The following is a 15,851-nucleotide window of genomic DNA, read 5'->3' on the forward strand; positions in this document are numbered from 1 at the left end:
ACATCTTTTTAAATTTTTTAAATGATTATGATTATTATAAAGACTAGCTGTTGTGCCTATGTATGCATTTTTTAAATATGTGATATTATATTAGTAGGTGATGATAATGTAACGTTTTTAAATTAATATATAAAATAAAATTATATTTATTAAAAATAAAATGAAATATATCAGAAAAAGATAAGATAAATAGAGAAAAAGAGAAGAAACAAAGATAAACGATTTTTTAAAAAAGTTTATAAAAATAACAGTTAATTTTTAAAAATTTAATAAATAATTATATTTTAAAGGGTAAAATTGGTATTTGAAAATGTGGATACAAAAGATGAAATCTTTTCTATATATTATTATAGATAAATTATATTTATAATTATTTAAAAGATATTAAAAAAATATTAAAAGGATATTACATTATTAAAAAAGTTTGATCCGAAGCTTATCAAAATTTGTATAAGAAGGCTTAGAGGACGTAAATAGGAGAAACCTGGTTAACTCTGTAAATCTGATTTTGTGTGAGAATGCAAGCTATCAAAGAAGAGCAAGAAAGATCGGAGTCTAAGATGAGAAGTAATGCTTACCGGTCAGAGGAAGCCTCCAAATTGCTGCGTCAGAAACAAACCCTTAATGTTAAAACCGAGGAAGATGAAATTCCAGGTTTTGTAGATGATGACGATGAAGATCTTCGTAAATCGTTAGAGAAAGCAAGAAGATTAGCTCTTAAAAAGTACGAGCAAGAAGGGGTATCTGGTCTTGGAGCTATTGCGTTGCTTGCTACCTCAAATCATACTAATGAGAGTGGAGAGTCACGACAAAACAAGGTGGTCTTCACAGAGATGGAAGAATTTGTCTGGGCTCTCCACATTCATGAAGGTAATTCTGATTTATTTGTTGTGGTTTCCAATATAATGAATTTCATCCTACTTAGGCATGTTACTTTCTACTTTCCAGAAGCGCGTAAACAAGAAAGTGAAGATATTTTTATACATCATGATGATGAAGAAAAGACTAATGAAGTTCAAGAAACTAATGAAGATGAAGTACCCAATAAGGAAGACAAAGAAGAAATCGTTCCTGATGAAACTATTCACGAAGTTCCTGTAGGGAAAGGATTGTCGGGTGCTTTGAAACTGCTTAAAGAACGTGGAACACTCAATGAAAACATTGAATGGGGTGGCAGAAACATGGAGAAGAAGAAAAGTAAATTGGGTGGAATATTAGATGATGACGAGAAGGAAACTCAGAAAAAAAGGGAGATTCGGATTGAAAGGACCGATGAATTTGGGAGGATTTTAACTCCTAAGGAAGCCTTTCGAATGATTTCTCATAAGTTCCACGGTAAAGGACCTGGAAAAATGAAGCGAGAGAAGCGTATGAAGCAATATCAAGAGGAATTGAAGATGAAGCAAATGAAGAGTTCCGATACACCATTACTGTCTGTGGAGAGAATGTGGGAAGCTCAAGCTCGTTTACAGACCCCGTATCTTGTTCTCAGTGGTCATGTTAAACCAGGGTATGCTTCTAATTTTATGCTAACTAAAAATTCCTCAAGTTTTAATTTAAAAAACTGTTTGCATGAAATGAATTGAGAAACTTGGAGCATGCCATGTTGCAGTGTTATCCAGATTAACTACGAAGTTGAAACACTGGATGACAGTAAAATTAAAGTTCTTGTACTGAATAATGCAAGTGTTTGAATATACCAATGTATGTGACTGTTTGGTTTTTATGTTATTGGCAGACAGACTAGTGATCCAAAAAGTGGTTTTGCAACTGTTGAGAAGCATGTTCCTTGTGGCTTGACACCTATGTTCGGTGATGGTAAGGTAATTCAGGGCAGCTATAAGAGGAAAGCTGAGACATCAAACTCGGATGACTCAAAAAAGCCTAAATCATATTCCTTAGTATACTGATATCTATGTAAGCTTATAAGTTGAACCATAGCCATAGTGTTCATCTATTCTGTTGTTGCCGACGGCTGAAGATTTGGAGTTAACTTGTAGTGTTAATTTTGTTATTGATTTTCTTGAAAGATTGTAGAAATTTAAGGAGTCAGGCAATCTCATGACAGAGTGGTTGAATTGCTTTCCATTCTATGCGGTTCAGGATTAGCTATTCCTTTTGTACACATAAGAGTTTATTTTCAATGTATTAATTAAAATTTTGGATTGTGGATTTCTCTTTAAATAGTCTAGGATTTATTTTGTATTTTCTTCACTAAAGAAAGTTGGTGCAACTTTTCACTCAATTTTTTTCTTCAAAAATTTGTTCACATCAAGTTCACAAAAAATTGTTCACATCCCGTTCACAATGATTTACCTTGAGTTTGGATGATGAATTTCACGTGTGTATAAATATAATTTATTCTGTCTTTAATAGATTATTTTATATACGTAATACCTAGCTGTTAGGGATTCTCAATTACTCCATGTAAATAGGAAATCTCCTATAATCCCTCTCCCTTTATTGAATATTAATGTAAATATATTCTACAGTGTCTATTTAAGAAAATGGTGCTGTAGAATAAAAGCAAGTCATTCTAAAATACACTCTTGAGTTTTGGATTGGAGTATGTTTTCATATACCGTGATATTGTGACATGGTATCAGAGCTACAACTCTGAACCGTGGGTCACTCTTGTTCTCCATCCCGCTCTGAATCGTGGGTCACTCTGGTTCTCCATCTCGCTTCTTCTTCGACCTGTTATCGAGCTCTGCTGCCATCCTGGTCTTCTTCTATACACTATTATCGAGCTCCGCTGCCTCCATCTTCGTCACGCTATTCGGAATCCATTTTCTGCACGCTGTTCCCAGTCGTTGGTTTCGAAATTGTGATTGACGTTCGCAATCGGTGGGAGTTCTTCAACCTGTTCGCTTCTTGGTCGTTTGGGTTCGCGAGCGGTGGTGGTTCGTGAATCTATTCTTGTTCGCGATTTTGAGCTTCTTGGTCGTTTGGGTTCGCGGGCGGTGGTGGTTCGTGAATCTTGTTCGTATCACTGTGATTATCGTGTTCGCTTCGATTCACGGTTCGTTCTTGTTATTGCTCGCTCACACTCTTCGATTCATTCTGGTTTGACGTTCGTCACGCCCCTGTCTTCTCCGGTTTTGATTTCGAAAACCCATTCTCTGCATCCTTGTTCATCATGGCCTCAGATAAAGTCGACACTTTTCTGGTTCGATTTAATGGAAAGAATTATGCTGCTTGGGAGTTCCAATTTAAGCTTTTTGTCAAAGGCAAAGAATTATGGGGTCATATTGATGGCAAAATTCCCACACCGACGGCTGAAGCAGATTTGGCGAAGTGGGAAACGAAAGATGCCTAAATCATGACCTGGATTCTTAGCTCTGTTGAGCCTCATTTTATCCTGAATCTTCGGCCTTACAACACTGCTAAGGATATATGGGATTATTTGAAAAAGGTTTATCATCAAGCCAATGCAGCTCGAAGGTTTCAATTGGAATATGAGTGGCTAATTTCACACAATGAAGTCTATCGATTGAGGAATATTATTCTGGTTTTCAAAATCTTTGGGCTGAATATTCAAATATTATTTACGCGGGTATTTCTAGTGAAGCCCTATCAGTTGTCCAAACGGTGCACGAGACTAGAAAGCGAGATCAATTTTTGATGAAGCTATGATCTGATTTTGACGCTACTCGATCCAATCTGATGAATCGTGACCCTGTGCCTACGTTGGATGCTTGCTTGAGTGAGCTTCTCCGAGAAGAACAACGAATCAAAACGCACACAATTATGGAACAAAATATGAATTCTTCTGCTCTAGTTAGTGTGGCCTATGCCGCCCAAGGAAAGAATAAGCCCAGAGATATGCATTTTGTCCAATGCTACAGTTGTAAGGGATTTGGTCATCTTGCAAAGGATTGTTCACAAAAATTTTGTAACTATTGCAAGAAAAGGGGGCATATTATCTCCGCTTGTCCTATTCGCCCTGCAAAGAAACAAGACACTGCTTATCATGTCTTTGTTGGTGCTTCGAGTTCTACTGCTTTGCTTGCTCTAGCTTTTGTTCCTACACCTCCTGCCAACACTCTTACTCTAGAAATGGTACAATAAATGATTGTGTCGGCCTTTTCTGCCCTTGGTCTTTCAGGTAATACTCCTATTTCTTCTCAACCTTGGTATCTTGATTCTGGAGCGTCTAACCATATGACAAATTTTGTTGTGTCCCTATCCAATGTGAAACCTTATGATGGCAATCAATAAATTTACACAGCTAACGGAACCTCCTTACCTATTAGTGCTATTGGTGATATTTCTCCTTCTTTGCCTAATGTCTTTGTGTCTCCTAATCTTTCCACAAATCTCATATCTGTTGGCCAATTAGTTGATCATGATTATAATGTCCAATTTTCTCGTTCTGGTTGTGTTGTGCAGGATCAAGTGTCAGTGAAGATCATTCTGAAGGGACCTAAAGTAGGATGACTCTTTCTGCTATGCATCTCACCTTCCACATATTGTCCTGTTTTTTCTCTAGTTTGTGTTGATGATAGACAGCTAAATAAAATGTGGCATAATCGTTTAGGCCATCCAAATTCTCAAGTACTTAGTACCTTGTTTAAATATGGTTCTTTGGGCAATAAAAACTCCCCTGTTTCATTTGATTGTACTACCTGCAAACTTGGTAAAAGTAAAACTTTACCACTTCCTCATAATGCATCTCAGACAAATCATTGTTTTGACATTATTCGTAGTGATGTTTGGGGGATTTCTCTTATTGTATCTCATGCAGGTTATAAGTATTTTGTCACGTTCATAGATGACTACAGCCGATTTACTTGGGTATATTTTCTTCAGTCTAAAGCAGAAGTTTTCTCTGTTTTTCAACGTTTTGTTTCGTTCCTTAAGACTCAATTCTCTGCTCACATAAAAATTTTAAGATCAGATTCTGAAGGTGAATATATATCTAACGCATTTCAAAGTTTTCTTCAAAATGAGGAAATTCTATCTCAACGTTCTTGTCCTTCCACACCACAACAAAATGGTGTTGCTGAAAGAAAGAACCGTCATCTTCTTGATGTTGTTCGCACTCTTTTGCTAGAATCCTCTATTCCTCTTCGTTTTTGGTGTGAAGCTCTCTCCACTGCTGTTCATTTAATAAATCGGTTACCTTCTCCTACTCTACATAATGTTTCTCCTTTCTATAAGTTGTTTGGGTATTCCCCTTCTTACTTTAATCTCCGTACTTTTGGTTGTGTTTGTTTTGTACATCTTCCTCCTCATGAACGTCACAAACTCACTAATCAATCTCTTAAGTGTGCTTTTCTAGGTTATGCTATTAATCAAAAAGGTTATGTTTGCTATGATCCGCAGCTTCGTCGCATTAGAGTTTCTAGGAATGTGGTCTTCTTTGAAAATCAGTTTTTCTTTCCTTCTTATGTTGCACCATCATCTTCATCTTTTTCCTTTATGCCACAATTTTTAGACTCTTCTCACACTATGGAACGATTCAAGCCTGGTTTGGTGTATACAAGATGTCGTCTTCCTTCTGGTACCCTTCCTGATTCTGCTCCGACACTTGATTATGTCCCTCCGCCGAAACTTGATCCTGTCACATCTGTTCTACCTCTTCGTCGGTCCACTCGATCATCAAAACCTCCTAATTGGTATGGCTTCTTTACACCTATTTCTTTATCCACTACATTGTCGTCTATTTCTATTCCTTCTAGTTATACCTAGGCTATGGAACATGACTGTTGGAAAAAGGCAATGCAAGAAGAACTACAAGCACTTCAAAAAAATCACACATGGGATATTGTGTCTTGTCCTCCCACGATAAAACCTATTGGAAGTAAATGGGTGTTCTCTATCAAACTTTGATCTGATGGCTCTTTAGATTGCTATAAAGCTCGACTGGTCGCTCTTGGTAATAGACAAGAGTATGGGATTGATTATGAGGAGACATTTGCTCCTGTTGCTAAGATGACTACAATTCAGACTATCCTTGCTATTGCTGCTTCTCAATCTTGGCCATTGCATCAAATGGATATGAAGAATGCTTTTCTTCACGGTGATCTCAAAGAAGAAATTTGTAAGATCCTATGTGTGCCAAATTATGTGTTATTTATTTATTACTGTTTTAATAATGTGATGGAGCATGTTTGGTATGATATCATACTTGAATTGTGTGAGTTAGCAAGAAACATGAGTTGGCCTGATGGTTTAGTATTAAATTGGCTTTGGCATGGTCATGGCTTCAAACCTTGGTGGTGAAAATTTAATTCTCTTTTTGCTAAAAATTGGTATGGCATGAATATGAAAAGGTGGAGAGAACCCTAGTAGAAGGGGGCTCCTAGGAGGGCTGAAAACAAATACTAAAGGCCTTAAGTAACAATAAAACTTTCCATTAAAAGACTTAATTTTCGTTTTATGCATTAAACCCCTTTAAGGCACCTTTAAAAGGCAATTTGGGGTTTGGAGAAGTTGTTTTCTGAGGGCTTTGCAAGGGTGCGAAAATTGAGAGGGTTTTGGCAATTGAGAGCATAGTGAAGGAAAGGTATTAGGCTACCTAGTGATCAAGGAGGGACTTCCAACACTCTGCATTTTTCTAAGCAAGGGAAAATTCCAGGTTAGGGGAGTTGAACTCGAAATCCTGGTTTAATTGTATTGTTTTGTATGATTGTGTTGTGTGTGTAACCAAATTTTTCGTGCCTCAATTGATCAGATGTTGTACTGGTTGTTCTTGTGGCATGGGATCAAACGTTTTATGCAATTGTATGGAAATAATGAGGGTTTGGGTACTGTAAGTGCAACTTATGCTTTAAATTTGACTTTTGGGAAGTATTTTGGGCCTGAATTATGTGTACATGTTTGGTGCATTATTCTAGATTTTTTGGCATGAAGTGGAGTGTGAATTTGGGTATGTTGTTGTGGTTCGTGTGCGTGAAACAGTGCCAGAGTATGCATGTCTCGCTCAAGCGAGCCAGGCTCGCCTAGGCGAGATATGCAGGGACTCGTAAACCCTTGTCTGCTCGAGGCTATCGCTCAGGCGGAGGATTTTTGGTTTGGGCGAAAGGCCATCTCGCTTAGGCGAGTGAGTCTCGCCTAAGAGAGAACTCGAGAGGGTTAGGTGATTTAGCTGGGCATCCTGTTCAAGCGAGGATCCCATTTTTGAGCGAAAGAGTGTCTCGCTCAGGCGAGAGCCTCTCGCCTAAGCGAGAATTCGAAGAACATTCTGATGGTGGCTTAACTCGTAGCCCAGGCGAGAGATGAGATCGTTGGGCGAAATGTAATCTCGCACAGGCGAGTGTAACTCGCCTAAGCGAGGGTTCGAGGCTGGTTTTGTGCGAGGTGCTCACTTAGGCGAGGTAACCTAGCCTAAGCAAGATGAACTGGAGTGCTTAGGTGAAAGCTGGAAGTTTAAGCCAAGGATGGATGGATGATAGGTTTAAAGGCAATAAATTTTGCGGTATTGGATTGATTGAAGTTTGAATGGTGATGCGTGGTCTATAAGGCTTCTAAGATATCTCGACGGTGGGCTTGCTTGTGTTCCATGGGTTGTGGCCCGGAATATATCCTTAAGTTGTGGCTCAGGATAGGGGTTAAGCACATGGCATTTTATGGGTTGTGGCCCGGAATGACTTTCCTTGAGTTATGGCTTGGGATAGCGGATGAACACGAGAAACCTTTGAGTTATGGCTCGGGTTGGCGAGTGTTGCTGGTGTGAGTGTGCTGGTTATGGCCAGTATGGATGGGTCCAGATGGATTGCCCTCCTCAGTGATTCGCTGACGAGTTTGGTAGTCCTGGAATGTTACGGACTATGTTCGTATTTGGAAACTCCACCTGCCGTTACGGTGTGTGATCCGTAGCATGGTTCTCGCACGTGCTCTATCGGTTGTGGCCGATAGGTGTGGCAGCAAGGCACCTTGAGATACTCACTAGAAGATGTAGAACATTGCTAACATGGTTGTGGCCATGTAGAAGAGCTGGAACGAGTCTCCTTGATGTGCACGGATACTACATGGTTGTGGCCATGTGGAAGGAAGGGAACGAGTCTTCCTTGATGTGTATTGATATTACATGGTTGTGGCCATGTGATAAAGAAGGAGGAGGTCCCTTGGTGGTAAAATGAGATTATACATGGTTGTGGCCATGCGGAATAAAAGAAGAGATTTTATTTTGATGTATTTTATTTTATATATATATATATATATATATATATATATATATATATATATATATATATATATATATATATATATATATATATATGTTTGGTGTATACTTATGTGTTATCTTTTTAGCTCACCATATCTACTTGTGTTTGGCGATGATCGTGTATGCGGTACACGTGAGCAGATGATATTGCAGGTGGTGCTGGTGAGGCTTAGGCTCGGAGTGGGGGCTAGATTAGGAGTTTGGTGTTTATATATTTTATGTTTTTGGAAATAAATTGTAATCCTTTATTACTCAAACTTTGGAGGTTTTACTATGGATTATAATTATGATTTTGAATTATACTGGTTATAATAAAAGATTTGAATTTCTCGTGTTTTTGGGAAATGAGGTATTATTAAATGCAGTGTAATTATTTATTTTTTCTTATTTTATTAAAATTCGTAATATCCTGACGAGATATTACAAAATCTATATGAAACTTCCTTTTGGTATTCTTCCTTCTTCCTCTTCTGATGTTTGTAAACTTCGACGTTCCTTGTATGGGCTTAAATAGGCTCCTCGGCCTTGGTTTGAGAAGTTTCGTACTACTCTGCTTAAGTTCTCCTTTACGCAGAGTCAATATGACTATTCTCTTTTCTTTCACAAGTCTATCACCGGTATCGTTCTCCTATTGGTTTATGTGGATGATCTCATTATTACGGGAACTGATCATGAGTTAATTACTAAGTTGCAAACTGAGCTCCATGCAACATTTCACATGAAAGATCTTGGACAACTCACATATTTTTTGGGATTGGAGGTTCATCATCAATCCAATGGCATCTTTTTAAACCAACAAAAGTATATTCAAGATTTAATCAAATTGGCGGGTTTAGCTGGAACTCCTTCAATTGATGCTCCTATGGAAGTAAATGTCAATTATAGGAAAGATGAACGAGACATCTTGCCTGATCCCACTCTCTATCGGCGTTTGGTAGGCTGTCTTATTTATCTCACCACTACTAGACCTGACATTTCGTATGTTGTTCACTAGGTCAACCAATTTATGTCTTCTCCTCGTCATCTTCATTTTGCTGTGGTTCGTCGTATTATCCGCTATCTTAAAGGTTCATCTACACGTGGGTTATTCTTTCCCAAAGCCTCATCTTTACAGCTTATGGCATATAGTGATGCTGATTGGGCAGGATCTCCGGATACTCGTAGGTCTACTACCGATTGGCGTATGTTTCTTGGTGATGCCTAAATTTCTTGGAAATGTAAGAAGCAAGATCGTGTTTCTAAATCTTCTACTGAGGCTGAATATCGTTCAATGTCAGCTGCTTATGCTGAAGTTGTGTGGTTACGTAGTCTTTTGGACCAACTTGGGTTTTCCCAACCTACATCTACACCTCTTCATGCAGACAATACAAGTGCTATTTAGATTGCTGCAAATCTAGTGTTCCATGAACGTACCAAGCATATTGAAGTGGATTGTCATTATATTCGAGAGGCCTTGACCAACAATGTCATCTCTCTTCCTTACATCTCTACTGATCTTCAAGTTGCAGATATCTTTACCAAAGCTATGACTCGACAGCGCCATCAATTTCTTGTTGGCAAATTGTTGCTGGTTGATTTAGCAGCATCAATTTCATGGGGGATTTTACTGTATATAAATATAATTTATTCTATCTTTAATAGATTATTCTATACACGTAATACCTAGCTGTTAGGGATTCTCAATTACTCCATGTAAATAGGAAATCTCCTATAATCCCTCCCCCTTTATTGAATATTAATGTAAATATATTCTACAGTGCCTATTTAAGAGATGGGTGCTGTAGAATAAAAGCAAGTCATTCTAAAATACACTCTTGAGTATTGGATTGGAGTATTTTTTCATATACCGTGATATTGTGACATTTCATCAATTCCAAGAGATTCAAATATATACTAATTGAAATATCTTAAATAGTTTCTTAAATAATTATAATTAATTTTCCTTCATTTCTTAAATAGTTTGTTTGGATGAGATAATTGAAATATCTTAGATTTTAATTTTCTTATTTGGATAAAGAAATTTAATATCTATTTTAAGACAAACACAACTTTATTATTGAGCCTGAGTTGAGTTATCTCAACATTCGATCCAAGACAACTTGTATAAGCTTTCAGTCTGAATTGACTCCTAAAGATTTATCCTAGACTAACTAGGCTCGACCTTTGGTACGGGTCAACTTAGTTTGTCCTCGACTCGTGCCAAACGCACTTGACCTTCAACTCAGGTCGACTCCACTCGACTTTCTTCCCGAACCTACTCGGCTCGACCTTTGTGAGTGGAGTGATAATTGAGTGAACTTTTAAATTCTTATACTTTTGAGAGTATTTTAAATTCTTTTATTTTATTTATTTGAAATACCTTCCATCTTTTTAATTCGACTTTTTTATTATTTTATTGAAACAAATCATTTTAACATAAAAAAATTCAAATTCTTCAAATAAATGAATTAATCTTCTAAATTATCACCTTCAAACATAACATCTGATAATTCTTATCTTTACTAAAAACCTTACATATGCTTCATCGAAATATCTTCATGTTGCACGTAAGAGAGAGAATGAAAGAATTTGTATTAAAAAAAAGAATAGAAAATGAATCGAGGAAAATGAGAAAAATAAAATGGGTTAGATTTAGAGGGGTACATGGATGTAAGAGACCAAGAATTTGATTACTTGTGCAAAAGAAGGAAACATTAATTTTGCCCTCACATGAAAACATTAATTTTGCCATCACATCAAAACATTAATTTTGCATTTCAGATAACGTGAAATAAGTTTCTTCTTTTTGTATTCTTTTGCCCCTCACCCAAGTCTTTCATACCGTATCATTTCATCCTTTTGGTATTGGTATGTATGGTACAAATTAACTCTTCAAATACAATTTTTTCACACGTCTATTATTATTATTTTTTGGGTTAAATATGTTTTTTGTCCATCAAATTTTAGTGAAATTTAGAATTAGTTTCTCTTCAAAATTTTTGACGTCATTCATCTTTAAAAATGCGTTAATTTAGTTCTTTTAACCAAAATTTGTTAAGTTTATCTGACTTTTCCAGCGCATTTCATGATAGTATTTGAATTATTTACACCGTTTAACACATTTTCGCTTCAATGTTAACTCAAATATTATCATAAAATGTGTTTAAAATGTTAAATAAACTTAACAAAATTTGGTAAGAATGACTAAATCCACGCATTTCTAAAGATGAAGGACTAAATTGATATAAAATTTCAAAAAGAGACTAATTTCAAAATTTACTGAAACTTGAGGGATAAAAACATATTTAAAACATATTTAATCCTTATTTTTTTTAAGTAAGGTGATGAATAATAAACTCTGCAAATTTAAATAGATCTCTATAATATAATATTAATATATAAGGAAAAATATTTGATACTCAAAGCAATCCAACTTAAGTGTCACGATTCTCAATTTAAGTGTTCTCGTTGAAGAGAGTGTAAGGATACTTTGTCGAGGAAAGACCAAATAAAAAATTCTAAATGTTTCTTTTTGAGCAACCATGTTTAAGAAAATAATGTATATACTTAAATGAATTTATGCACTTAATATTATGAAATAATCGCTCATACGAAATTTTGTAGACACTAAAACAATGACACTTTAATATGATGTTTTTGAAGTGGCAAAAAAAGAAAAATAGTAAAGATAGTTTACTTTGTGGATTCCATTTTGTTCAAAATAATAGTTATGATATTTTATTGGAAGTATCAAATGAAGTGTTTTTAAAATTTGGGTTAAATACTCCATTGGTTGAATAGTCAAGAAATTTAGAAAAGAGTGCAAATTTACCAAGTTTAAAAGATTTCTTATAACAATTCCTTAGGTTAAGGATACCATCATAGTATTTTTTTTTTCTAATTACCGTATGAGAATACTCTTTTTTTTACATAATATTGATATTATGCATGTTGAAAGAATTGTGTTTCTCAATATTTAATATTTAGTCATGACATCAAATAGTGAACAAAGGACACTATGAAATACAAAAAAAAAAAAAACGTGACAGTAAATTATAAAATTATAAACGTAAGGGTTTAGAATTAAAATTTTGTAGGAATGACGATGTTATTAAACCGAAGACACTATACATGCATTATTAAACAACAAAGACTAACTATTTGAATATTAAGCACTAAATGGTTAATTAAAATAAAAGGTATGGTAATTAAAATAATATATATATATATATATATAAATTGTAATATAGGAGTTTTAAACTTCCCACATATACTCTCAGATCCTCTCATTGATTTCGCACTTTGTAAGATATATGACATTGGTCTTACACATATAAGTCATCCAAAAATTTTAAGGTAATAGTGTTATGGGTCTTTATTCTTATATAATGTTTAACTTTATCTATTTTATCCGATATAAAACTTTGACTCACACTTAGACTATTCCCAACAATTATTAATTTAAAAATAAATTATAATTTTTTATTTATAATAATAACTGTTTTAGTAATCAATATTTTTTATTTTATAAATTTGTCAATAATTTATAATAATTAACAATTCTTAATCATTGAAATGAGTTGTTAATGAGATTTTTTTTATAGTCTTCTCTCTATTTTTATCATGTTTATTTATTTATTTATTCAATTTATTATTCCTTCGATATCCTCGATCATGTGAAAATTATATGAATAGAATAAATCCGAGTCATTATTCTCCTTTTGCATATTATAATTGGATATATAAAATTCTTATCTTTATCTTTTGCTAACAATGATTAAACCTAGGCCAAACATTACCTTAATTTTGAGATACTATTATTTGAACAATTTTAACAACAAATTGTAACTCTTTTCTATTTATTTATTTTTAATTTGTCATTCATATAACTCATTACATTTTCTTATTTGCCTATTTCTTATTCAATTATAAAAGCATTGTCATAATAAAGTTATCCTTAATTTAGTGGTTTGTTCTAGAATAACGAATATAACTTTGTCCGTTTGAAGAAACTTCATGATATATATAAAATCCGAGTAAAGTAAGTTGTCTCTTCCATATTTAATGTAAAAATGTCAACTTTAGTGTGCTAATCTATCATTTGAAAATATTGTTTGTCTCTAATATGACTCGAGTCAAGTCATTTAGTAAAGACAGAAAATATAAAAAATTTCTATCATCAAATGTGAGTTAAGTCAACACGGATGACACTGCCAAAAAGGTTATGTTCTATTTGTTTTCTTTTTACTGCTTTGTTTTCACCATTCTACTTCACTCATGCACTATATTATTTTATATCGAATAAGTTTCTAGCACCTTTTACAAAGGTTTTACTAAAATTAGCATCTCTACTTTTTTCCAGTATTTTTAATGCTTAATATTTAATAAATATGTTAATTTTGTTGTGATAGTCACTATAATTTTTTTTAGGGTTAAATATATTTTTCGTCTCTTAACTTTTAGTGAATTCTGAAACTTTGGACCAATTTAGTCCTTTATTTTTTGAAATATATGGATTTAGTCATTTTAATCAAATTTTGTTAAGTTTATTTGACATTTCAAGCGCATTTCATAATAGTATTCGACTTAACATTAAAGAAAAAATGTGTTAAACAATATAAACAACTCAAATATAGTCGTGACATGCATACGAAACATCAAATAAACTTAACCAAATTTGATTAAAAGTACTAAATTCACATATTTCGAAAGATGAATGATTAAATTGGTCTAAAGTTTCGAGATTGACTAATTCCAAAATTCACTGAAAGTTAAGAGATAAAAAACATATTTAATTTTTTTTATAATAGTTTGCGACAAAATTTGTCATAATTTATATGTCTCGATTTTCGGTTCAGAATGATCTATTACAACCTTATTAGAATGATTATATATATTGGTACAATTAATTCAAGATTGATGAAATTAGTGTTAAGATGAGAATATATTTATTAAACGTTGGATATAAAGAATATTGAACTTCTTTTTCGGACATATCAATTTTAGAGGTACAAAATATTTATTTACCTCTAAAATTTTCTCTTTCCAGTCTCTGTTTATTAAAATCTAGAAGTTATCGATATTTTTAATCCATGTTCTACACGAGGAATTAAAGCAAGTCCAAGTCTTTGAGCTTTTCTTAAGGTAGAAGTCTTTGAAGTTATATATACATTTGACATACAAAGTGGAAGGATATATATACCTTTAAGATAAAAAAAGGTCTTTAGTTCATATTGAATTGAAAATTTACACATGTCTTCACTCGTTATCCAAACAAGTCTTCAAAATGAAAAGTGGCAACCACCATTGTTCACATGATGTTTTCTAGAATAAAGTGTCACCATGAATTAATTACTCTGATGAAGAAGTGCGATCTACTTTTGATAGAAAAATAATGGGTCATCCTAAATGAAAAAGAAGAAATATAATTGGTTGTAATCATATTCATGTTTACAATTTTTTTAAATTTAAAATATTTTTTCTCAAATTTAAAATGTTTACGTACTTAAAAGAACTTGTTATAGTGTTGTTTTCCAAATTTTTTAAATAAATTCATGCTATTACATAAATATTTTATTGAAAAAGAAAAGAAAAGTTTGAAAGGATCATACTAAAATTATGATAAAATTACTTCACACACACATAGATAAAAAGTAATTACTACAAAAAAAAACTCATCACGAAATTCATTCCATATTTAAACTTCGTATACAACGAAAAAGAGAAATTCATTAATATATTGAAAAAAAATAGTCAATTCTCTCAAGTTCAAAAAAAGGAAATTATAATTTTTAGAAGCTTTTGTTTTAGAGAATTTAATATTAACTTTATTGGATCTAACCTTACTAAATTTTCTTGTAATTTGACTCATTTATCCTTTATGATTAGAATTTTTTCTCTCATTAATCATATTAGTTATCTAGAAATTATTTTCAATTTCTCTACAAAATGAATTTTTTTAGATATCAAAGAATTATGAATTATCGCTGAACTACTATGATTTGAATCTAATTATTATTAACCCTATAAACTATTTTTAATAAGAAAAGATCGATTTGTAACACAAATATTATCTTAATTAATAATCACGGGCGTATAAAAATCTACTTTTTAAATTAAATAATTATGTTATTTTATTTTTAAAGTACTTATTTTCCATAATAATTTTTATTTGTCTATATTTTGTGAAATATTTCTTTACTATGAATTTTGTGTGATTTTCAATGTTTTGTTCTTATTTGTTTTTTAATAAAATTTTTATGTGATGATTATTATTGTACTTTAGAGGTGTCAGCATATATAAAATATGAAAGTTCACTTATACCATACATAAATTTTAGACAATATTTAATTACGTATTTGGATAAAGGGTTTATATATATATATATATATATATATATATATATATATATATATATATATATATATATATATATATATATATATATTTAAATCATAGAAATTAGAAAGATTGATTTTAAATTGAAAAGAAGAAAGTAACTTAACTCAAAGAAGAGAATAAAATATGTTTGAATTATTTATAAATTAACTCGTACACCAATATTATATATACGTAATGAAAAATGATTTTTTGACTACTAAATTTAGATAACTTTCTCTTATAACCTTAGCTATTATTGGTTTCTATTTTTTCGTTCTCAATATTTCAAAATCACTTAAGAAATGAGACTTCATATTA

General features: G+C 32.9%; 1 protein-coding gene across 1 annotated transcript; it reads left to right on the forward strand.

Annotated features, from left to right (window-relative positions):
* The first annotated feature begins 501 nt into the window (after window positions 1-501).
* Window positions 502-2,125, forward strand: LOC114170686 (SART-1 family protein DOT2-like). The gene is made up of 3 exons (XM_028056214.1): window positions 502-870; window positions 949-1,510; window positions 1,739-2,125. The coding sequence occupies exons 1-3, from the start codon at window positions 519-521 to the stop codon at window positions 1,908-1,910; spliced, it is 1,086 nt and encodes a 361-aa protein (XP_027912015.1). The 5' UTR covers window positions 502-518; the 3' UTR covers window positions 1,911-2,125.
* Window positions 2,126-15,851: the final 13,726 nt, after the last annotated feature.

This window comes from Vigna unguiculata, chromosome 11 (genome assembly GCF_004118075.2).
Source record: "Vigna unguiculata cultivar IT97K-499-35 chromosome 11, ASM411807v1, whole genome shotgun sequence".
NCBI lineage: Eukaryota > Viridiplantae > Streptophyta > Magnoliopsida > Fabales > Fabaceae > Vigna > Vigna unguiculata.